Below are 24,336 nucleotides of genomic sequence, written 5' to 3'. Positions count from 1 at the left end.
TTGCGTTTCAATTTTGCATCGTTGGTCCCTTTCACTTCAGTGCAACTGCAAGATTAATTTTTTTCTCTCTCTCTCAAATGCCATTACGTGGGTTCCTTCAAGGCCAACTGGACAAATAACTTGACTGCGTGAAACGTCAGTTTTTTTTTTTTTGTTTTTTTTTTTAAGGAATTTGCATGCTGTGTACTCTGTAATTTGCACATGATATGTCTCGTGTATAGTAGGTGGGAATCTTTTTTTTTTTTACATACACACACACGTGGAGGAGCCCGCCAGAGTTTAACTTTTATTTATTCGCTCGGACGCAAATAAGTTTAACTTTTTGTTGATGTGATTTTTTCTATTATCTTTTCGACTCCTCATGCACCTTTTTCTACCGATCCACAGAACGAATTTTTAGGAAATTCAAAATGACAAAGAATTGTGTAAAGCAAGCTATGTTGGCATATAAGTTTTTTATTATTTTTGAAAGTGGTAGCTGTACCACCTGAATTTAGTTTATATATTTTTCTCCGTCTTTCCAATCGTTGTCTTTTGAAGGTTACTGAATTCTACAAGTAACTCACCAATGCTCGTCATTCTTAGGAGAGGAAAATAATTACAAACTTTAGTAGTTTATTTATAATTACTCTGAGCGGAGTAGCTAAAATAAGTTCAGCAGAACGATCCCAGTTTAGCATTGAGTTTGAAAAACTTTGTCAAACTTATAAAAAAAATCGTTTAATTTACTCTACACTCTTTGAATGAACTACTAACACAATTAAAACAGTTATCGAGTAATTACAAAGGTAATTGAAATCTGGAATGTGTCTTCCGTAGAGTTTTCCGTCTTCAAACTAATGGAACCTCTACTGAAGTCGTTTCTCTGCATCTGTTTCGAGTGGATTTTTCCTTAATAAAATTCCCCGAGTTGGCAATTATTTGTCTCTCAAAAGACGGGGCGAACACTGGCGAATTTTTTGATAGTATGCAATAACCTTTAAAATGGAATGATTAGAAAGATAGAGGAAAAAATTGTGTACGCTGAATGCATCTGTTGCAGCTATCACATTCGACATTACGTGCTTAAAAGAGGGTCTTATAACTACATATTATTATTATTATTATTATTATTATTATTATTATTATTATTATTATTATTATTATTATTATTATTATTATTATTATTATTATTACAAGTTTTGTATAAAGTATATTCATTGCTGGTAACAATGATTAATGATTTTCTTGTTACTGTAATGGTGTGCCACACTTGTTCATATTGGTAGAAATAAGGATTCAAACTATTATTTTAATTTGACAGATTAGAGTACAATCTACCTTTTTATGTTTCGTAATACAGAGGGATTAGCAGTCAATACTTCCTTTTAAGGGGTAAATTAAACATGCCCAATTATCTCGTTGCAAACAAAGCTACATTGTCAATTCTTTTATGTGTAATCTCAGGTCTTAAATCATTCCAATTGGCTGGATTTTCACGTTATTTCTGTTCTTTTAGTTTTCTGTAAAAAAAAAAAAATAAACAAATACTATTGAGAATGGCTATTTGTCTGTCCTTTCCTCTGATCTTAAAAACTACTGAGGCTAGAGCGCTGCAAAGTGGTGTGTTGACCATCTACCCTCCAATCATCAAACATACCACATTGCAGGTCCTTAGCCTCGATTGTTTTTATCTTATTGAAAGTTAGGGTTAGCCATGGATCTATCTTTAGGTGGTCTCGATGTAATGCTGCATGAAACCACGACCCGTTGGTGGCCTGGCCTTTGTCGTTGCCAGATGCACGATTATGGCTAACTTTAACCTTGAATGAAATAAAAGCTATTGAGGCTAGAGGGCAGCTATTTGGTATGTTGGATGATTGGAGGGTGGATGATCAACATACTAATTTGCAGCCCTCTAGCCTCAGTAGTTTCTAAGATCAGAGGGCTGGCAGATGAAAAGCGGACGGACAGACAAAACCGGCACGACGGTTTTCATTCACAGAAAGTATGTCGAACTTTCTTACGGTGGTTCCTAGGGGCAGGAATTTTAAATTGGGTTACAGAATTAGAGAGCGTTTACGTGGCTGTTTCTCGTGGAAGTGATGTTTTTCAGATAATTTACGGATACCTCCCATGTGGCATAATGTTGCTATTTTAAATACCATCGTCAAATGTGCGAAGGCAGTCATTTTGTAGCGGATATCTATGAATTACAGTACTGATAAATCAGCAGCGTTTTTCATCCCACTAAGGAAACAAATAAATAGGAAGACGATGTAATTAAAAAGTGAAAAAAATTTGAAACATCTGAATTCATAAGGCACGTATTTGTGTGATTGCACGAGAGAGAGAGAGAGAGAGAGAGAGAGAGAGAGAGAGAGAGAAATTATGGAAACTGTTGAGATATTCTTCATCTTTTTATTTTTTTTTTTACCTCGGATGGCAAACGCGCTGGCAGCGAAGTTGCTCTTTTTCTCTCTCTCTCTTTTTTTTTTAAGCAAATAGATGGAGATTGCCCTGGATTCACTTTTCCAGAACCAGCCTTTAACAGAAATTACCATTTACACATTTTTCACACGCTTCAAAAAGAGAGAGAGAGAGAGAGAGAGAGAGAGAGAGAGAGAGAGAGAGAGAGAGAAGGCCTGGCTGGAATGAAGACTGCCCTCCGAGTTGCGAAAAATTTTCTCAACATTTTAGTTCGTGAGCGTTGATTTCTTACCCTCTTTACTTTTTCGTTTTCTCTCTCTCTCTCTCTCTCTCTCTCTCTCTCTCTCTCTCTCTCTCTCTCTCTCTCTCTCTCTTTGTGGCAATTTGTCGAAACCGGATATTTGCGTTTGAAAACATAATTTCGTTATATATATTATATATATATATATATATATATATATATATATATATATATATATATATGTTCTGAATTACATGAAATACATGCTATAGGTATACAAGCGTATATATACGTATAGAGACGCGAACCACACATACGCATTACGTCTTAAACCTTTATCGGGACCACGCCAACATTCACATCCCTTCCATCTGGACGGAAGGAGTGAGTACAACAACCCATCTTTGACAAACGGAAAATAAATGCTGCAACATTAGCAGCAGCAGCAGCCTCCGTCAACCTGACACGTCCTTAATAGCCGGGGAGAGTCTGTCCCCATACACAGACTAAGTCTGACGCGCGTGACACCCGTAGGGTAGGGGGGGGGGGGTTTGAGGCTGTGGAAGGCCTCATCAGAATAATGGCTGGAGACTGGTTTCCTCTCCGCATATCACGAGGCCTAACGCCTCTCTCTCTCTCTCTCTCTCTCTCTCTCTCTCTCTCTCTCTCTCTCTCTCTCCTCTCTCTCTCTCTCATCGTCTCATATATATATATATATATATATATATATATATATATATATATATATATATATATATATATATGCATAGCCAGGAGAAGGGTGAAATGAAATGACTTGAACCGAGCGCTTTCATGTATTTCTACACCTCATCAGGTTCAGGTACAAGTGCCAAGAAAACAATACAGAGTCCACAAGAAAGACTTCGTGGCAAGACAAATGATGCTAAAAAAACAAACAACGCTAACAACTATAATATATATATATAGATATATATATAATATATATATATATATATTTATATATGTATATATATATATATATCTAATAAAAGCCCATAAAAACACCAAACTGTAGAGAGAAAAGTACTATATTTCAGAGACTGCTGTCTCTCTCTTTCAGGTATATGAATGAGAAAAGTTTACAGAAAAGGCAAGTTAAATAACCTAATAGATAATAGCGCATGGAATAATCTTGAACAACAAGACAAAGTTTAAACTTTATCCAACACACCCCCCTTACTGTAAATCAACATTTAGTTTTAAATTTAGGCTTATCCTTTGCCCTAATGCCAGACCGCAAAAAACACCTAGACTTCAGAGTGGCTTTTGATAAATTCATATCTGACAAAAACTACAGCCGTGAAGAGATATGTTTAAAAGGGAGTGTTACTAAATGCTTTAACTGACCTTCATAAGAAATATCCTGTTCCCCGCAGATTCATGATAGCCATCCACTCGCTAAAAAAGTTAGATGTTATAATAAGTATATCCGACAAAGACGGCAAAATTGTAATAATGGACAAAGACTTCTACCTCGACAAAATCAACCAGCTCCTTAGCGTCACAAATACTTACGAAAAACTGACGAAAAATCCCCTCCAGAACGTTCCCACAGATTTTTTCGGAAAGTAAGATTAATTGGCCAAGACAAAAAGAGTATTGAACTATTAGAGAAATTTAAAGTAATTAATCCTAATTACTCTACTTTTTATGGTCTTCCCAAAACTCACAAAGACAATCTTCCATTCAGACCCATCGTTTCATGCGCCGGAGCTTTCAATTACAAAATTTCTAAATGGTTAGCTGGCCTCCTTTCTCCTTTTTTAGGCACTTTTTCTCCCAGTCACATCAAACATTCGGAAGACCTTTGTCACAAATCCAGAGAACACATATACCACTTCACAACATAAAACTTTTAAGCCTTGACGTAGACTCCCTATTCACAAAAGTACCAGTACAGGACGTTCTTCAGTTTTTAAGGGAAAAATTATCCCCCTATTCAGATCATTTCCCTTTGCACTTGACAAAATAATAAAGTTAGTTGAATTATGTGCATCTAATAACGTATTTTCATTCGGGATCATTCTACAAGCAAAATTCGGTTGTAGTATGGGTAGTCCTTTAAGTCCTATTTTAGCCAATCTGTTACATGGAATACTTTGAAACTACAGTAAATAAATGCAATAAAACCCAAAAACCATGCTGTGGATGAGATACGTGGATGACATACTAACATTTTGGGATAATAAGTGGGGTAATTTTAATGAATTCCTCTCAAAATTAAACGCATTAGTGCCCAGCATCAATTTAAAGTTGAATGGGAAACAGACACAAAATTCCTTTTCTTGATGTTTTAATAATCAGAGACACGACAGAATACAAATTTACCATATACAGAAAACCAACGTTCTCACTTTCATATATCACTACTTTAGCTATCATGACAATACTATCAAGATAGGTCTAGCCAGCACCTATTCCTAAGAGCCTTACGAATTTGTTCCCCAGATTTCCTGGAAAAAGAATTTGAACTAATCGCAGCAACTTTCATCTTTAAAGTATCCTGACCATATAATTGAGAAAGCAATTCAAAAGCAAACGTAATTTTCTACCGACCCCCTAAAGACAAGACCAGAGACACACCCAACAATAAAATAAAAATTCCCCACCTGGAGACGATTAAGAGAGTAACTCACACCCTTGGGAAATCCAACCCTTTTGCATTTACCTACCCAAATAACCTTAGCCAAATCCCTGATTAACGTCCAACAAAAGACATCGCCCAAAGACTCTGGGGTATATGAGATCCCATGCCAGGACTGTGACCAATCTTACATCGGATTTACAGGTAAATCACTTCCCCAGAGATTAATACAACACAACGGTCAGTTAGGTATGGACAACAGAACTCGGCTATTTTCAATCATATAAATGAACATAACCATAGAATAAACTGGAATATGTCCACGTGTAATTTATAGCAGCAACTGCCGGTACAAGAGTCAATGATGGAATCGGCCTTAATAAAATAGAAGCAGGTAATGAACATCTCAAAAGGGAATTGGACATCAGACATCGTCGACGCAGTGTTCATTCAACCAAACGCTTAAGAAGATTAAAGGAAGATTATCAGCGGGGGTGACCTAAATTGGCTTACTTGTGGACGAATCTCTTGGTATAAATACCACCTTTTCTGTAAACTTTTCTCATTCATATACCTGAAGAGAGAGACAGCAGTCTCTGAAATATAGTACTTTTCTCTCTACATTTTGGTGTTTTTATGGGCTCCTTTTATTAGATGGAATTCGTTGTTACAGAACACTTTTACCAGTCATATATATATATATATATATATATATTATATATATATATATATATATATATATATATGTAATATATATATATAAATATCAATAGAGAGAGACAGAGAGACAGAGATTAGTAATGATTTCGATAACAATGGATATGAATATAACAAATTTATACAAAAAGAGAAAGAGAGAGAGAGAGATCAGTAATGATTTTGAGATCATTGGATATAAATATACTTAAACTTATACAGAGAGAGAGAGAGAGAGAGAGAGAGAGAGAGAGAGAGAGAGAGATTCCCATTTTAACACAAAAAATTCTGAAGACAAGATATTTGTTCCACATATGCAAATTTTGAGGGGGTCCATATGAATAGCCCAGTCGGTCAGCGGATGTATAAAAGAAAATATCTCAGATCAGAGGTTTTTTTCCTTTTTTTCACGTGAAGAGAAAATTTGCAAGCCTTCATTTTTTCCACAATTTTTCTTGAGGCAAAGTCCACCGTCTCTTTTTCTTGCGTCTGCTTTAAGAAAGCAAAAAAAAAATTCCTTGATCATAAAGTAATAAAACGCCTTATTCGACCGACGACAAGGGCAGCGTCAGCAGGCGATAGAATTAATAATGTTTATTTTTAAGTTTTTTTCACTTTCTTGTGTATCTGTTGCTCCAACCGAGACAGATCACCTCAGACGTCATTCTCGTATCTTGGAAACAGGTCGGAAGAGTGACAAAACAAATCATATATTCCGTCCGTCACAGCGGCGTAGGTGTCGTTCGCCTTGAGTTATTTCCCGCTTCAAAATAAAGAAGCAAGCGATCGTAGGTGGGGAGAATACAACCAGTTTTTCCCTAGAGCCAGATCGTGACCCAGAAAAATGACTAAAAAGGAGAGAGAGAGAGAGAGAGAGAGAGAGAGAGAGAGAGAGAGAGAGAGAGAAGTTAGAGGTTACCCATAAAGTCATATACGCAAACGTGCATATATACCGAGAGAATAGGGTAAATAAGATAAAAAAAAAAAAGAGAGAGAGAGAGGGAGGGAGATTGCTTTACATACGTGCATGCATACTTAGGTACATATATAATGAGAGAAAAGGGACAAAGTTAAAAGAGAAAGCATGTGAGAGATTTGCTATGCATACATGCACGCATACATGCATAAATCATGAGAGAAAAATGTATGATAAAAAAAGAATGAATGAAAGATCTACTGAACACAATATATAATGGGAGTAAACAATAAAAAAGGTAAAGGAGAAAGAGAGAGAGATAGATCTGTTGTACATACATACACACACATATACATACATACGTATGTACATAAACATACATACATACATACATACATAATGAGGGGAGACATCCCCCTCCAATAAACCTTCTCTCCTCTCATCCATCCACACTGAGAGGAAAGTAAAAAAAAAAATTTTTTTGAGTGAGTGCGTGGCGCTCTCTCTCTCTCTCTCTCTCTCTCCTCTCTCTCTCTCTCGCTGGAGATTGATTGCACCAATCTTAATTATCGTTTCCTTGAAGCCACGCCCTGGCGAATTATGCAGCGAGTGCCTGAAGTGTCTGTGTGAGAGAGCATAATTGAGCGCTCGTGGTATCGGGAGTCTGTCGGGGCGGAAGGCTGCTGAAGGGTATAATTTATATGGAAGGTCGATGTTTGATGTGGACCACTTGCTTTGAACCTTCAGCTTAGTCGTCTTTTTTTTTATATATATATATCTCCTGCTTATCTTCCCTACAAGGGAATGACATTAGTGCTATAAATAGGGTGGTAATATTGGAAATGGTGCCGTAGAGACGGTGGTGATAGTGAAAAAACAGAAGTAAATATTAATAACATTCCTGGATTATTATTATTTGGGGGTGGCGGGGGCGATCACAGTCCTCCAATTCGACTGGGTGGTATGTGTGGGGTTCCGGGTTGCATCCTGCCTCCTTAGGAGTCCATCACTTTCCTTACTATGTGCGCTGTTTCTAGGAGCACACTCTTCTGCATGAGTCCTGGAGCTACTTCAGCCTCTAGTTTTTCCAGATTCCTTATTATTATTATCATTATTATTATTATTATTATTATTATTATTATTCGTCTTGTTACTCTCTCCAGTTCTAGCCATATCATTTTTGTCATTATTTAATCTGCTTTGATATCTGCTCCCTATAACCAAGTGATTATCACGGCTTACCCTAGCTTTGACCTCATCTGGCCTAGTGACCTTATCCGACCTCATATTTGTAAATCACATGCCCTCTTTAAGAATGTCAGTGATTATTTAGATACTTAGTAGGTAGACCACATCTTTGCCCTACTATTCTTTTTAATGAGTGGCTATACAGATCCACTTTCTATCATTTAGCAATTTCACGAGTAACAGTTTGTATCCAATTGTTTCTGCATGACCTGCCTTCCATTAAATTCATTTCCTCATAGATTTGTTTATTTACCCCTTCCTATTGCATTCCTTCTTTTATGCATCCGTTCACATATATTTCGCTGATATATTTATCTCCTTTTACCCGTTTTATCTAGTAGCAGGTGTATTTATATTTATTTCGCTGATATATTTATCTCCTTTTACCCGTTTTATTTAGTAGCAGGTGTATTTATATTTGCTCGACCCCTTGTTGATGTCATTATTTACCTGTCACAAACGCCCTCTGTCCTTTCGAGAAATGTGAATTCATTCACTCCTTCATCCGCTCGACAAAGTTCTCGTTTTTGTATCAGGTAAAGCCGTCACATTCACTTCCGTGACTCCGAATGAGTCTTAAATCAATCGGTTATCCTCTTAATTGACTCACAGCTAGCAAACGGCCCCATCCCGAACATTATACGTTCATCCGTTTTATTTGTCCATTTACTTAATGCTCGTACTCACCCCCACCCCCCCCCCCCCCCACCCCCCACACCCCCACCCCCTCTCATTCACTCTACTCAGTTGTATCGAACGGTACCTGCTCCCTCTACCACCATCCATCTCTCTCTCTCTCTCTCTCTCCCCCCTACCCATCACGAGGATTGCTTCGGGTCCCGGGGCCTCCCCTGGCGGGACCTCACCGCGCGCTCCATATCCAATAAAGTAATAGAATCGAAATTAGCCCGAATGACCCTTCGCTCGTCCTTCCCGGCTCTCTTCCCTTCGGAGAGAATGAAATATGATTATGTCGCGATGAAAAATGTAATTCAGGTGTAATCAAGCTAATTACCTTCGGCGTCCGCGTAATTGGATCAAGGTAACAACATTTGCTTTATTTCATAAGATAAAATGTATTGCCGGTTGTTTCGCCCGACGTGTTTTTCGTCTCTGCCGAAAGAGGGATGGGAGAGAAGAAGAGAAGGAAGAAGAAGAAGAAGAAGAAGAAGAAGAGGAGGAGGAAAAAGAAGGGGTAAAGGCAGGCCGGGGATAGACATTTCTTTTTATCTATGAACAAATACAAAAACACCTTATATAAGAATGAATGTGCTCGTGTATGTGTATATGTGTGCTTGCATAAACTCACTAATGTTGCAGTGACCTTCTAACTCCTCGATTATCATAACACTGTGGATGCGCTTGTCACTGCAAACCCTGATTTCATGTGAGGAATAAATGAAGGAAATCTCTCACACTTAGGAGTTATCCGAACTAACATAGTACTTCGTCAAGATGCCGTGACATGCCATGTTTCGATGCAGGATAAAAGCATGTATTTCATATATTCATGAGCCAGAGTAGAACTTTCCCTACATTGTTAATATAGCGTTTAGCGGTTATTTCCTTTTGGGCTAAACTTAATTGTTTAGATATACTGTATATAGATACACATACATAAATGCATATACACATAAACGCACACATACATACATACATCTTGATATCCTCTCTTCTGGACACGCTTATTACTTAAAAAAAAATTCATGTATAGTATATTTATGTAGGTGGCGACCAGCAGTTTCTCTCTCTCTCTCTCTCTCTACACACACACACACACACACACACACACACATATATATATATATAATATATATAATATATATATATAATGGTATATATATATATAATACAAATATATATAAAAAAAAAATATATATATAAAAAACTACATATATATATAAAATATTTATAACCACCAATTATATTTAAACGATTACATATACTATATATTCTACGTTATATATATATATTATTATATATATATAGTATATAGATATATATATATGTATGTATATATACATATATATTATATATATATACTATATATATTATATATATATATATATGTATGTATATATACATATATACTATACTAATGATATATATATTAATAGAGATTATATATATATATGTATATATACATATATATATATACATATATATCTATATATATATATATATATATATAGATATATATCTTATATGTAATATATGTGTGTGTGTGTATATATATATATATATATCTATATATATATATATATATATATATATATACTATATATATATATATATATATGTATATATATATCTATATATATATATATATATATATATATATATGCATATATATATATCTATCTATATATATATATATATATATATATATATATGATATATACATATATATATATATATATATATGTATATATATATATAGATATATATAGATATATATATATATATATATATATATATATAGTATATATATAATGTACTAACACATACGACATCTGCATCATCCTGAGAATGCATTATGAGTGCAAAAATTACAGAGAGAGAGAGAGAGAGAGAGAGAGAGAGAGAGAGAGGAAGCAGGGAGGTAACTGCACTGCATAAGTGAGTTGTTCGAAACGAGGAAAAATTGAAGTTGCCAAGTTAAATTTATGGAGAGATTCCAGCACGCATCGTGTCATTTTCTTGTTTTTTATTCCACCTTTGGATGTTTTTGTTTTCGCGTTTTCCCTCTTGTTTTTCTTTCTCTTCCTTCTTCTTTGGTTTTTTTTTTTTCCTTCTATTTTTCCCTTCCTTGCGGTTTAAAAAGGTCTTGTCCGTTTAGGTTTGTTTTATTTTTCTACCCAGGGGATTTTTTTCTTTAAAAACCGTTCTTTGTGGGGCTTGTTTTTTTGGCCCCTTTTCTTTTTTTCCCCTTTTATTTTCTTATTTCTCGGTTTCCTTCATTCTCTTCTTTTTTAAATATACTAGTCATTTCATCCTTTATCTTTATGATTTATTTTTTATTTTTTGTCACTTTCTTGTTGTCTGTCTTGTTTCCCTATCTGTGCGCCTCTCTCGCTTTCATTTTTCCTGCCTTACTCTTTGTTCACCCGTTTTTGTCTGTGGTTTATGCGCATGTCACTTGTTGCTTCCATACGAGACCTTCATTCATTTCTGCTTGTCTGTGTTTGTCCTTCAGTGCTTCCAGTTGTCAATTTCTTATTTTCCTTTATCAACACCTATTTCTGCCCTTATCATTCCATGTTCAGGCGGACCATGTCATGCATGTTCTGTTTGTTTTTGCTTGTATGGCGTTTTTACGTTGCATGGAACCAGCGGTTATTCAGCAACGGGACCAACGGTTTTACGTGACTTCCGAACCACGTCGAGAGGGAACTTCTGTCACCAGAAATACACTTCCCTCACACCTCAATGGAATGCCCGAGAATCGAACTCGCGGCCATACGAGGTGGCACGCCAGCACCATACCGACCACGCCACTGAGGCGCTCATGCATGTTTTTTAATCCTTTTTTATATCTGTCTCCTGATGGAAATTTGTCTTTGATATTATGTACGTCATGTGTTAGCAACTATTTGTCCCTTTATCATTTCGTGTTTATATGTCCCATGTCTTTCATGTTTTTGATACTTTGTTTTTTTTTTCATTTTCGTCCTCTGATAGTTTTTGTCTGTGATATTGTGTCTTTTTTGGTCTCGTGTGTTTTGTGTGTCCCGTGTCCTCTTCCTGCTGCCGTGAGATTCCATCCTCTGTGTCACGATTTTCCTGTTAGACAATAAACGTAATCGAACTGTGGTCGCTCTTCCCATGTTACCATTAATCATGTGAAAGAGAGAGAGAGAGAGAGAGAGAGAGAGAGAGACCACTGTAGCACTGAGAGAGACACACCCACAGTAGCAGTAGCACTGTTTGTAAAGGTATCAAAGTCATTAAAATTGAAAATACCTAGCGAGAGAGAGAGAGAGAGAGAGAGAGAGAGAGAGAGAGAGAGAGAGAGAGAGACCCACTGTAGCAGTTGTTTGTAAATGTATCCGAAACATTAAAATTGAAAATAACTAGAGAGTCACTGTAACAGAGAGAGACAGAGGAAATGAACAGTCAAGTTAACGGAAAGTATTGACGATGGTTATAGATAAATACAGAATAGGGGAGAGAGAGAGAGAGAGAGAGAGAGAGAGAGAGAGAGAGAGAGAGAGAGAGAGAGAGAGAGAGAATTAAGGAAGGCACAGAAATGACAGAATTGGTCGTAAAAATAAATGTTAACCTAAGGTCTGGATAGATTCATTCTCGACACGGGAAGGGAGGAGGGAGAGAGAGAGAGAGAGAGAGAGAGAGAGAGAGAGAGAGAGAGAGAGAGAGAGAGAGATGACAAGGAAATGACGAAATGAGGCTGGAATGAGATGGAGATTCTTCGTAAAGGAATGGAGGAAATATATTCAATTACCTCCATTCCTTTTCGAAGAATATCCATTTTATTCCAGCCTCATCTCATCATTTCCTTGCCATCTCTATTTCCCTCTTTTCCCGCGTCAAGAATAGACCCAGAATACGCCAGGACCGTACACAGAGGAAGTGGGGAAATGCTCAGAAGTAAGTAAGTGGGACACTGCTACGATAAGAAAGTAGGAGGAAGTAAGAGGGAACGATTATTTTATTATTCATGTACTGTGTTGCTTATAACAGACGTCCCTAGTTCCCAGAGAGTTTTTAATTTGCTATCCCAAGCGGTGTGAAGGAAGAAGGGAATAGATGCTATCCTTAGTATCCTTAGTATTATGGAGAAATAAGGAAAGATGTGCTATCTTTATTATTAAGGAGAAGGAAAAAGGTGCTATCCTTAGTAGTATGGAGAAATAAGGAAATAGGAGCTATCCTTATTATTATGGAGAAATAAGGAGAGAGGTGCTATCCGTATTATTTTGGAGAAATAAGGAAAGAGATGCTGTCCTTAGTATTATGGAGAAATAAGGAAAGAGGTGCTAGTCTTAGTAGTATGGAGAAAATAAGGAAAGAGGTGCTACCCTTAGTAGTATGGAGAAATAAGGAAAGAGGCCTATCCTTATCTTTATGGAGAAATAAGAAAAGAGGTGTTATCCTTATTATTATGGAGAAATAAGGAAAGAGATGCTATCCTTATTATTATGGAGAAATAAGGAAAGAGGTGCTATCCTTAGTAGTATGGAGAAATAAGGAAAGAGATGATACCCTTAGTATCATGAAGGAAGAAGGGAAGAAGTGCTATCATTAGCAGTGTGGAGGAAAAAGAGAAGGTCTGCTAGCGTTAGGCTTGTGGAAAAAAAAAAAAAAAAAAAAAAAACAGAAAAGAAGCTGTAATCTTGATTTGTACGAAGGTATAAGGAAAGGGGATCTATTCGCAGTGGTATGGAAGAAAATGCAGTTGTCATTCTCAGTGGTGTTGTATGCGAGAGTATGCATCTGCATGCATACACAGACTGTCGTATATGCAATGGAGTAGTCTCGTTCATGTGGGGTGAAGAAATGGTTAAGAAGAGCATTGCGAGTATATGAGAGAAAGAGAGAGAGAGAGAGAGAGAGAGAGAGAGAGAGAGAGAGAGAGAGAGAGAGATTTACAAACGTGTTGGAAAGTACAGTATATGGGATGGCGGGCAATAAACAATTGTAAGAGCCTCTCTCTCTCTCTCTCTCTCTCTCTCTCTCCGTGCACATTTCGGGTTAGGGGGCGGAGGGGGCGAGGAGAGGGCGTTTATCGACCCCTTCCCCACGCAGTCTTGGAAGGAGTATCATAAATTCTTATTCGTTCCCCCCATGAGGATATGGGATGAGGGGCTGGAATAAGCTGCTTCTGCCATAATAATACGACCTCCAAGATCTTTTTACCTAGGCGGAGGCAGGTGGGAAAATCAATGACATTTCATGTTGTGAGCGCGTTAGAGCGCGCGCAAACGCACTCCTGTCCAAATACCCGTTTGAGTGACACAATTGTTTGCCCTTGTAGATGGAGGGTTATTGGCGTGTATGGCTGAGTTTAAGCTTGTATGAGTTGTTTAGATGTATACTGGTCTAATTGGTCTAGCAGTGGTTCATATGTACTGCATACCCACTATCTGTCTATCTATCTATCTATCTATCTATCTATGTATATATAAATATATATATATATATATTTATATATATATTATATATATATATATCTATATAAATATATCATATATATATTATATATATATATATATATATATATATATATATATATATCATATATATACATATATATTCCATTTCTGGGTTTTGTGGATAGAGGAAGCCTTCCAGTGCGCCTTTTTATGTGGAATTTCGAAGAGTCTGCGAATATGAATTTGAGAAGTAGATCTTTAAAGTGTGCCGCGACACTTGTCGCTCGTTTCTTGTATGCTACGGTACTCGTCTTCAAAAGGTGACTTTCTTACATGAATTTTTAATGGCGAATGTTTTAATTCAAACGTGATTTTGATGACAGAATTGTATTTCCAACTCAAAGATTTTGTGTGAGTGTGTGTGTGTGTTTCAAAGGTGAATTTGATAACAGAATTGTATTCTCAACTCAGTTTTTTTTTTTTTTTGTAATTCAAAGGTGATTTTGATAACAGAATTGTATTTTAAAATCAAAGGTTTTTTTTTTAATTCAAAGGGGATTTTAATAACAGAATTGTATTTTCAACTCAAAGATTTTTTCTGTAATTCAAAGGCGATTTTGATAACAGAATTGTATTTTCAACTCAAAAGTTTATTTTTTATTCAAAGGTGATTTTGATAAAATAACTGTATTTTAAACTCAAAAGGTTTTTTTTATTCAAAGGTAATTTTGCTAGAAGAATTGAAACTCATGGAAAGGCAGAACCATGGAATTTGAAAATTATTAGTCAGTCATCAAAATCGCCTTTAAGATAGAAACGTTGTCTGCCAATTTCCAAAACGAGCAGCTCCGTTTAATGTAGAAATCGAACACAAAATGTGAACAGCGCTGTTCACTACAAACTCTAGCTAGACACCTTGGATTTACTGTGAAGGTAAGAGGAAACACGGCGGGTTTCTTGGATCGTATCCCCCCCCCCCCCCCCCCCCCCCCACCCCCCCCCCCCCCCCCCCCCCCCCCCCCCCCCCCCCCCTCAACCCCCGTAGGTCGTTAAATGCCCTTAGTTAAGGTTTCTCCTCTTCCGCAGCGTCCATAAAAGCCTGGTAATAGGGCCACGGGAATATTTTCCTAGGGCCGTTGATGATTGTGGTAAATGGGGCTGCGAAAGTGTATTATATCTCTATAAAGGCTATAGAGATATAATATGCTGGCGTTTTTAAGTCCATACGTATTTTTAACCACCTTTCATGTGCATTTGTAACAGCCACAATGTCCTATTAACTTCTCGAATTCTTCTCACTTTTTGCAAGCGCTTGTCACTACAGAGCCTTAGACCCATATCCAAGATATATGCATGCATATATATATGTAATGAAAAGATTTTACACTGTATTATCAAGCCCATGATATTAAAAGCAACTCAGGATTAAATATACAGTAGAAATTTTCAATCACTATAGGAAAAGACTGAGAATCACTGCTCTTAGAGTGAGTCACAGCAAGCCTAACTGTGGCACAGTGCCCTGCCATCTTGGGCATCACACACATTGCTAAATTGTTTGACTGCAAATGTCAGCTTCTCAGTCTGACATTTGCAGTCAAACAATTTAGCAATTATAAATTTGTTTCGTGCCCTAAGATTGGTTAATGATTTTCTCTCTCTCTCTCTCTCTCTCTCTCTCTCTCTCTCTCTCTCTCTCTCTCTCACATATGTCTCATGAACTGTGTTCATATCCCATGAATGGTGTGTCTATGTCTATGTCAAGTCCTCCATTTCCTTTCCCGTAACAGACAAAACGACCCAAATGGAGAATGTCTGACGGCGATGAGGAAGCTCCACCCGACCTGCGCCGAGAGGCACTCAGGTCGCGACCCTATGAAGTGCCACAAAATTGCAGAGCAGTGTCGCAAGAGCCCCGTATGCAGGTAAGCACACCTGCCGAAGTGTTAACACACACTGCTACAAACGTAATTAACGATTTTTTTTTCTTTACTGTAGCGTTATTTCCTAATTGTCTGTAAACGTAGGAATAAAAGGGGTTCCGTACAAACCATTGAAAAAATATGTACAGATAGGCCGTATCCCTGAAGGTTTATTTATAATAATAATTGCATGGGTCCTGGGGCAGTAACCTCACCTTGAACTGAATTCCGAGGATGGAAATGAAAGCACTGGAGCGCATCCAAGTTTCAAAGTACGATACTGATCTGTTATCTGTTATCATATTGTATCTCAATGCTTCTTTCCCCTGACAGAGAGAAACTCCGCGAGTACGAGCAGAAGTGTGCAGCAGACGCCATGACCGGGAGATGTGCCGATACCCACCGCAGCTGCCAGAAGGCCGTCATGAACATCCTCGGGACAGAGCTTCACGCCACCTGCGTCTGCAAGGGGACAGATTTCTTGAACCAGCACGACTGTTACACTTGGCAAAAGCTCCTTTGGTCCAACCCGTGTGTCAGTAAGTTTCTCTCTCTCTCTCTCTCTCTCTCTCTCTCTCTCTCTCTCTCTCTCTCTCTCTCTCTTTCAGAAAATAAGTAGCTCACGTTAATTTATAACTGTCGAAATTTGCTCTCAAAGATTATATCCTGTGGAGTTTGCAGTGGCCTTTTACGAAGAGTGTTTGTTACCCCCGTTGCTCTCAATCTCTCTCTCTTCCAGTCGAGTCGCACCTGATGCTTCACAAGGAGATCAGCCAGGGCTCCACCGAGAGCTTAGACGAAGTGTTCCGCAGACCGCAGATTCGGACGACCCCGCCGCCACCTCGCATCCCGTACATTAACCCTACGCCAGAGGAAGAGGAAAACCTGCCCCAACCTCCGGGCGGTTACGGGGTCGTACACGAAATAAGCCCAGAGAACATGGGCCCTCGGCCCTCTAGCACGTATGGCCAAGAGCTTCCGAACGTCTGGGGACCTCCTCATCGGCCCGGCCTGACTGTGGGCGAGGGGGCTGGAGGAAGGAGAGACAGGATTGGAAGTATTCCCTTCGGAAGGGGCAACGGCGACCTCCCGGGCGAAAGCGAGCGATTTCCTCTCGACAGAGATGTGTATGTCATTGAGGACACGGGTCGGGGTCAAGGAACCATAACTTTGGGGAGAGACAACGGCGGCGCCGCGGGGAGGATACCCCCCAACCGAGGATTCCCTCACGAGTCCCTACCTCCTGGATCCAGATGGCATAACGGTCGCAACCGAGGGAGCGGTCTGAACGTTGGGGGTCACAACGGGCGGTTTGGCGGAGAACACGAGGAAACCGGAAGCACCTGGGGATCTCGGGTCCCCAACGGTGGCGTCAGTGTCGGAGGAGGAGGAGGAGGAGGAGGAGGAGGGGGGAGAAGCGGAGGTCGTTACGACCCCAATCACGCGGTGAATGGCTACGGGAGAGATCGCGGAGGCGCCGGCCACCGGGGCACGCCCATTCACATCGCGCCGACGGACAAGGGCAGCAGCTGGGGCAAACTGGGCTCCAACGGGAGGACGGGCAGCACCTGGAGAAATCGCGGTTACGCAATGCCGCCCTTACCGGACCTTCCAGATAAAGACGACTTCCCAACGACCCTACCCCCAGTGGGGCCACATCCCGTCGGAGGCGGTCTCACTCCGACGCCCGCGGTCATGCCAGCGCCCACTCCGTATCTGACTACGACGACTGATGTTCCAACCACCACCAGGCCTCGAAGTAAGTCCTGCAATGCCCCGGCGTCCTTTGAATTCCATACGTTTCTTTCTCATTGAATCATCAGTCTTTGCAAACACTGTCCTCAAGAAACATCCGAGTGTTTACTGTCATTTCACGCTAGTTCTCTTTCCGTTTTCAGGAACTTGTTCCATTAAGAACGTGAAGAATGAACAAATGATGAACTTGGAAATTCCAGAAGGCAGTCGCAGAAGGGTACGTAAAGTCTTAATAACTCTACTACTACGTTGCTTAGGAACGAGAATACTCCAAGATAAGTCACTAAATCATAAAAATAAACAATCAATTTTGTCCAAAGTTTTATTGAACACTACATGTCTACGTGTTATTTTTATTTAACACTAAATGTCTATATGTTTTGGTGCATTATACCACGGGAAAAAAAACCACGTTGATTTATTTTCAGTTTGTTATTACCAGTCAAACGGGGAAATCAGTAATTGTATTGCTTTTTCGTATAGGTCATTGATATAAAAGAAAAAAAATTCACATAGGGCCCATTAATTTGAATATTACTAAGAAGAACTTTTCCCCAGAGCTAACTCTAAATCAATCACACTGCCAGTCCTGAAATTGCTGTCTTCTGTGTACTACGATTTGACAGTGAAAGATATCGCTCTTCTTTCCAACCGCTAAAACAGATATACAACACGTCTGACTGCTCGGCCCTGTGTGAGTGTCGGATTCCCAACGGGGCGGCGAAGCCCGAGGCTATTTGCACGACCCTGCGTTGCATGGAGAACAAATCTTGCAACACGGAGAGTGCCAAGTACCCTCACAGTGCCCCGTACTACCTTGCCCACAGAGGAGCCTGCGATTGCTACGACGGGAATTTCATTTGCCAGAAGCCTGACCCAGGTAAGATTATGTGTGTGTTTGTTTCCATTTCCCAGAGAAATGGTCGAGAGTGTCATGATATGAGTGTGATTGTAATGAGAGCGTGTTATGCTTGAGTATATGTACTCAGATTCATAAGCAGGTGTAAGGAATGATAAGCTAATGTAAGAAGAAGTGAAGTATAAGAAAAGCATCACTCTCTCCACGAACGTTGAAACGTCGAGTGAAAAATGGGGGAAATGTTTAGAGAGATCTAAAGCCAATTGTCTAAGAATGAATGAACGAGCTTGGATGTAAAAAGTAACCTCACTGCACAAGAGTCAATGGTCGCTTGGAGGGTGGAAAGTAGCCTCCATTGTCTTTGATGGCTGTGGATATTAGATGACAATGCCTGCGTGATGCAGGGAAGAAAATACAGCGACCCTTTCGGCTGAGTCGCAGAGGAAAGAGGTTGACATTCGATCAATGGAACTTGGAGGGAAACGCTTTCGAGGGTCTATTTCTGGAACAAATGACAGTGAAAGTGTTCAAAAATTGCCGTTGCTTGAAAATGCATTAATGGGAATGAACACGTTTTGTTATGGATTTCTTCTATGGAAAAATATTGGTGTGTTGATTTTGTCTCTGCAAAACAATAAAGAAATTTTTTGGGCACTGGTGCAATTTCTATCTGAAATTGTGTCACTGCGCATTTGTAAGAGTTGGGCGAATAAATCAAAGATGAATGAGCACTGAATTTTAAGGGTTGTGCATTTTGAGGAAGTCCTTTGCTTATTAGGAAAAGTTGGAAAAATAAATTAACTTAGTTGCAATTAGCAATTTTAGTCAGTAGAGTAAAATTTTGAAGAGAATGTCATGATATTTTTCAAACTGATTTTTTTTAATAACTATTTTAGTGGTAATCAAAGGTTGAATGAGTGGCTGAAAGTTTCATGGGCCACGGCTCATACAGCATTGTACACTGTACAGAAAAATAGATTGCGCCGAAGAAACCTCGCTGCATTTTTTAAGTGCTTATAAGAATGATTGATTCGTTAGATATCTGTTACACTTTTCATACGATTTGTTGAATGTATTCCTCAGGAGACGACATCTCAAACAATTATTGTAATCTCAATATTTGATAAATCCATTGCATTTCGTACGTGAAGGTGGAAGGTAAGGAAGGATTAATTACGTTAATAATGCAAATTACATTTCGTTACAGAATTTGGATTACTAATAATGTGCTCTTGTGTATCTTGACTGGGTAGGCATGTCAATTCCATTGTGTTGAAATGAGTCGTGGGTAAGAATGTCAATATGCATGAATGAGCTTAGGCAAGAATCATATAATTTATTTAGGCTTTGAAGAGGAACCTGAACATCGTGAAGCCCGTGACTGTGACTAAGAATTTCGGAGAGAAGGAGGTAACCGTGACTGTTAGATGCAATGCATGCTTTGATTTCCATAGTTGACTGGATGACAACATTGTACGAAAGCTTAGATTTTAGTTTGTGTAAGCTACCTGTCTCCCCTCTCTCTCTCTCTCTCTCTCTCTCTCTCTCTCATACATCGTTATAGGTTCATTTTTTGTAAAACAGAAGTTTTTATTTACATTGTAGTATTGCCAACAGTAAATTAGCCCCTTTAATGACTTCGAGGAAATTCTCTCTCTCTCTCTCTCTCTCTCTCTCTCTCTCTCTCTCTCATATTATAGGTTTATTTTTTGTAAAACATAAAAGTTTTTATTTACATTGTAGTATTGCCAACAGCAAATCAGTCCCTTTAATGACTTCGAGGAAATTCTCTCTCTCTCTCTCTCTCTCTCTCTCTCTCTCTCTCTCTCTCTCTCTCTCTCTCTCTCTCCCATACATTGTTATAGGTTTATTTTTTGTAAAACATAAAAGTTTTTATTTACATTGTAGTATTGCCAACAGCAAATCAGTCCCTTTAATGACTTCGAGGAAATTATCTCTCTCTCTCTCTCTCTCTCTCTCTCTCTCTCTCTCTCTCTCTCTCCCTTGGCTTACTCTGCAGATCACTAAGTTCCTTACCTGTCGGTTTCTTGCCTCGTTCCAGATGATTATGCACCGCTCGGCCCAGGAGTCTACATGTTCTTGGGCTACAGCAAAGGAGAGATGGAGATCCTGAAACCGGTCACCAGCAAGAACGAGCTGGACGCACTCAGCCAGATGGAAGCGATACTCGTCAAACAATACAGATTCAACGTAAGGAACCAAAGGAGCTGTCAGGTTTACAGGGAGATGTCTGTGCCTGAAACAAAAAAAAAAAAAAATAGATAAATTTTCCTTCTCGCTTGTAAGATTTTTTTTTCTTTTTTTTAGGGGAAGGCGCTGTGTGCATTTGAAATTAGCTTGATGTCTTGTGTAGGTACTGGGCGAAAAGGCGAGTTAATGAACTAATATATATATATATATATATATATATATATATATATATATATATATATATATATATATATATATAGAAGTGAAACCTTCATTTCAGCTATAAGCCATATACATTAGATTAGATTTTACATGAAAAGATTGTAATATATATATATATATATATATATATATATATATATATATATATATATATATATATATATATAATGTGTGTGTGTGCGTGTGTGTGTTACTGAATTCCCTAAAGGATATCTGATGATCATTTCAGTTGCTCATCCTCCTTGTGACCCAAGATAAGGATCTTTTACCTTCCTCAGTCATCACACATTTCGTCTTCTTCATGTGCTCTATAAGATAATTATCACTGACTTACTATCCACAAATTCATTGACAACAACAAGGTTTAAATGTTTTCAATCCAAGCCACCTCTGCATTGGTTCTGTCGTCCCTTGTATTAATTGCACTTTCCTCTTTGCAGTGCACTTTGTCTCTCAAGAACCACATTGGGGAGAACGTAATAGCCATAGCCAAGTTGGATGTGGATCCGGAGATATTCATGAACGCTTTCATCAGGCAAAGAAGGGAAAAGGTAAGGCTGTAGCTGATCTCTCTCAGCCAGGGGTTTTCAACATGGGAGCCTATCTCTCTCTCAGCCAGGGATTTTCAACATGGGAGCCTATCTCTCTCAGCCATCTCATTAATTCTCTTTGCAGCTGATGTAGTAATAATGTATTTTGTTTTTGCAGCTCAGTGCCATAACCTTGAAAATGTACTGCATAGCCACAGGCAAATAATGATAAAAACAATTGTCTTTATTTCTTATGGAATTCTTTGTGTTTGCAGTATTACTGGTTTTGTCAGGATAGTTTTGTATACTTACTTCCCTTCACTATAGTAATTGCAGATATACAGTGGAATGTTTATCCTGGGTTTGTTTTGTTTGCAACTTTATACAAGTGAAGGGGGTACAAACTGACATTAAAAATACCCAAAAGGGTACGTGGGGAGAAAAAGGTTGAAAACCCCTGCGGCTGCTTTGGTTTAAATTTTATGTATTCCATTCCATTCCACTGGAAGGGACGCAGAAACTCAATGGCCAAGTTTTTTAGTGTTGGAGATAGAAAAGCATTATGTAGAATGAAGGATTTTGGGGAGAGTTAATTGTAGGTGAAAAGAACGGATGAGATATTGTTTACCTAGAAAGCCGTTTGTTAAATTTAACAAAAATCTACTTCCCCTTTCTGATTGGCATTCGGAGCGACTGTTTGTAGTTAGTAAAGGCTTTTGGTTTATCCAGATGGCAAATCTCATATTATTTTTACATTTAAAAGCAATCTGTTAACACCCCCATTCTGATTGGCATTCGAGGGAAGTGTTTGCAGTTATAGTAGATTCACATCAACCGTGCATTTAATGTCTAAGCCAGTCCCTCACGATGCTCCTGATTGGCTGTTGATAAGCCAGTCAAAGGCCTGGAAACTCTCAGTCTCTCTCGAGAGTTCACATGGATAGGATCTATGTTCCACCTCTCCTGAGGGATGATACGTCTTTCAAAATTATCCCTCAGGAGAAGTGGAACATTACATGCTGCCTATGTGAAATCTCGAGAGAGACTGAAAGCTTCCAGCCCTGTGATTGGCTTATCAACAGCCAACCAGTAGCGTCTAAAGGGACTGGCCTAGACATCAAATGCACGGTTGATGTGAATCTACTACAGCGAAGGCTTCTGGTTTATCCAGAAAGCAGATCTCATCATTTCAAAAAACATACTTTTTTTGTTTTTACTTATAATGTTTACTTTTAATGCATCATCATCGTCCTGTTCCAGGAGGAATGCGCCGGGCCGCTGCAGGCCCTCGCCGAGAAGATCAACATGAGGCCCCGCCATTCGGACATCCTGACGGATGCTCACCTGTCGATGTTCATCCTGGCCCAGGTGGAGGTGAACTTCCCTGAGGCTCAGACGTCCTACGCTTCGGCCTCCGGCCACCTACGTCCAGACGTCGCCATGACCTACCTGATGTCGCTCCTCGCCCTCCTCCTCCTCCTGCTCCTCCAGCGCCGATGCCTGGAGGCCGCCGCCAACGCCACGCCCCTCGGAGCCTACGCGACCTGATGCTGCTATTCGACGCGGCAGAAGGACACAGATTAAGACAACATCCTGATGAGAGACATTTAAGGAAAAAAAAAAAGAAATGAGAGAGTTATAAGTGGATGAATATATAAAGTATATAATATATATATATATATTTCTTCAACGTTTCGCGTGAGACGCACAAACCTGTCCCGGACTCTATATATACAAATGAATGAACAGTTGTTGATCTTTCCCGATCGGATGAACGACTCCAGACAGAACGGACTTTGAAATCCCACGCCCTATAGTCAGACAGTCTTTTCAAATCATAGTATTTTTGATAAGTTCTCTAGAAAGAAAAAAAATAAACAAAACATATTAGCATGTAGTAAAATGTGACAATGTATAATAGTATTTAACTTCATTTAAACAAACGCTATATTTTTACATCACTTCGTCTGTTCCACAAGTGCTTTTGACTGAAAAGAAGAGAGAGGAAAAGGTAGAAAAGAATACAATAAACAGTGCGAAGTGAGAAAAGAACGAAGAGCAGGTGTCAGCGAGTAACTGTGGCTTTGCAGTTAATGTTGTCACGCGTGAATTGAAAGGAAGAAGACAGGGTGCCAAAGAAATCTTAAAAGAGTTCCGCCATCACGGTGGACGATGCAAGTGGTCGCAAAAGGAAGGTTCGTTACCCGAGGGAAAATGAAAGCCGATGATGATGATATTCGGAGAAAAAAATCTCTAGAAAGATTCCCTGAAAGATGAAGAATATATAAAAGGTCTGAGGCAAATGAATAGTGAATATTCGGACCTTTTGCGGTCGAATGAAAATGTTTAGTATTTTGCAATTTGATTATTTCCTTTGGTGGAAGGGAGAGAGAGAAAATCGTCGCCTCTCTTCATGAAAAAAAAAAAAATAATGAAAAAGAAGAATCGACGATATTAGTTCGGTGTTTTGCCTTTTTTACGTTTTCTTGAACATAAAACGAAGGATATTATAAATCTGTTATTCCATCGATGCTACTCTGATGAGAAAAATGCAAGAAGAAGAAGAAGAAGATGAAGAAGAAGGGGAGGAAGAAGTCTCGGTGCAGAGA

The 24,336-nt window shown here is 38.8% G+C and overlaps 1 protein-coding gene across 1 annotated transcript in view; it reads left to right on the top strand.

The window, feature by feature from the left end:
* LOC135209945 (uncharacterized) overlaps positions 1-24,134 on the top strand; it is a 251,746-nt gene extending 227,612 nt beyond the window's left edge. Inside the window, exons 9-16 of the mRNA XM_064242676.1 lie at positions 16,019-16,153; positions 16,484-16,689; positions 16,890-17,909; positions 18,049-18,122; positions 18,569-18,785; positions 20,827-20,975; positions 21,638-21,748; positions 22,988-24,134. Of these exons, the coding sequence (XP_064098746.1) occupies positions 16,019-16,153; positions 16,484-16,689; positions 16,890-17,909; positions 18,049-18,122; positions 18,569-18,785; positions 20,827-20,975; positions 21,638-21,748; positions 22,988-23,275 (2,200 nt within the window). The 3' untranslated portion in view covers positions 23,276-24,134. The remainder of the gene's footprint in view (positions 1-16,018; positions 16,154-16,483; positions 16,690-16,889; positions 17,910-18,048; positions 18,123-18,568; positions 18,786-20,826; positions 20,976-21,637; positions 21,749-22,987) is intronic.
* Positions 24,135-24,336: the final 202 nt, after the last annotated feature.

This window comes from Macrobrachium nipponense, chromosome 39, assembly GCF_015104395.2.
Source record: "Macrobrachium nipponense isolate FS-2020 chromosome 39, ASM1510439v2, whole genome shotgun sequence".
Taxonomy (NCBI): domain Eukaryota; kingdom Metazoa; phylum Arthropoda; class Malacostraca; order Decapoda; family Palaemonidae; genus Macrobrachium; species Macrobrachium nipponense.
The sequence above is the reverse complement of the archived record's forward strand: the minus strand, read 5'-3'. Positions and strand labels throughout refer to the sequence as shown.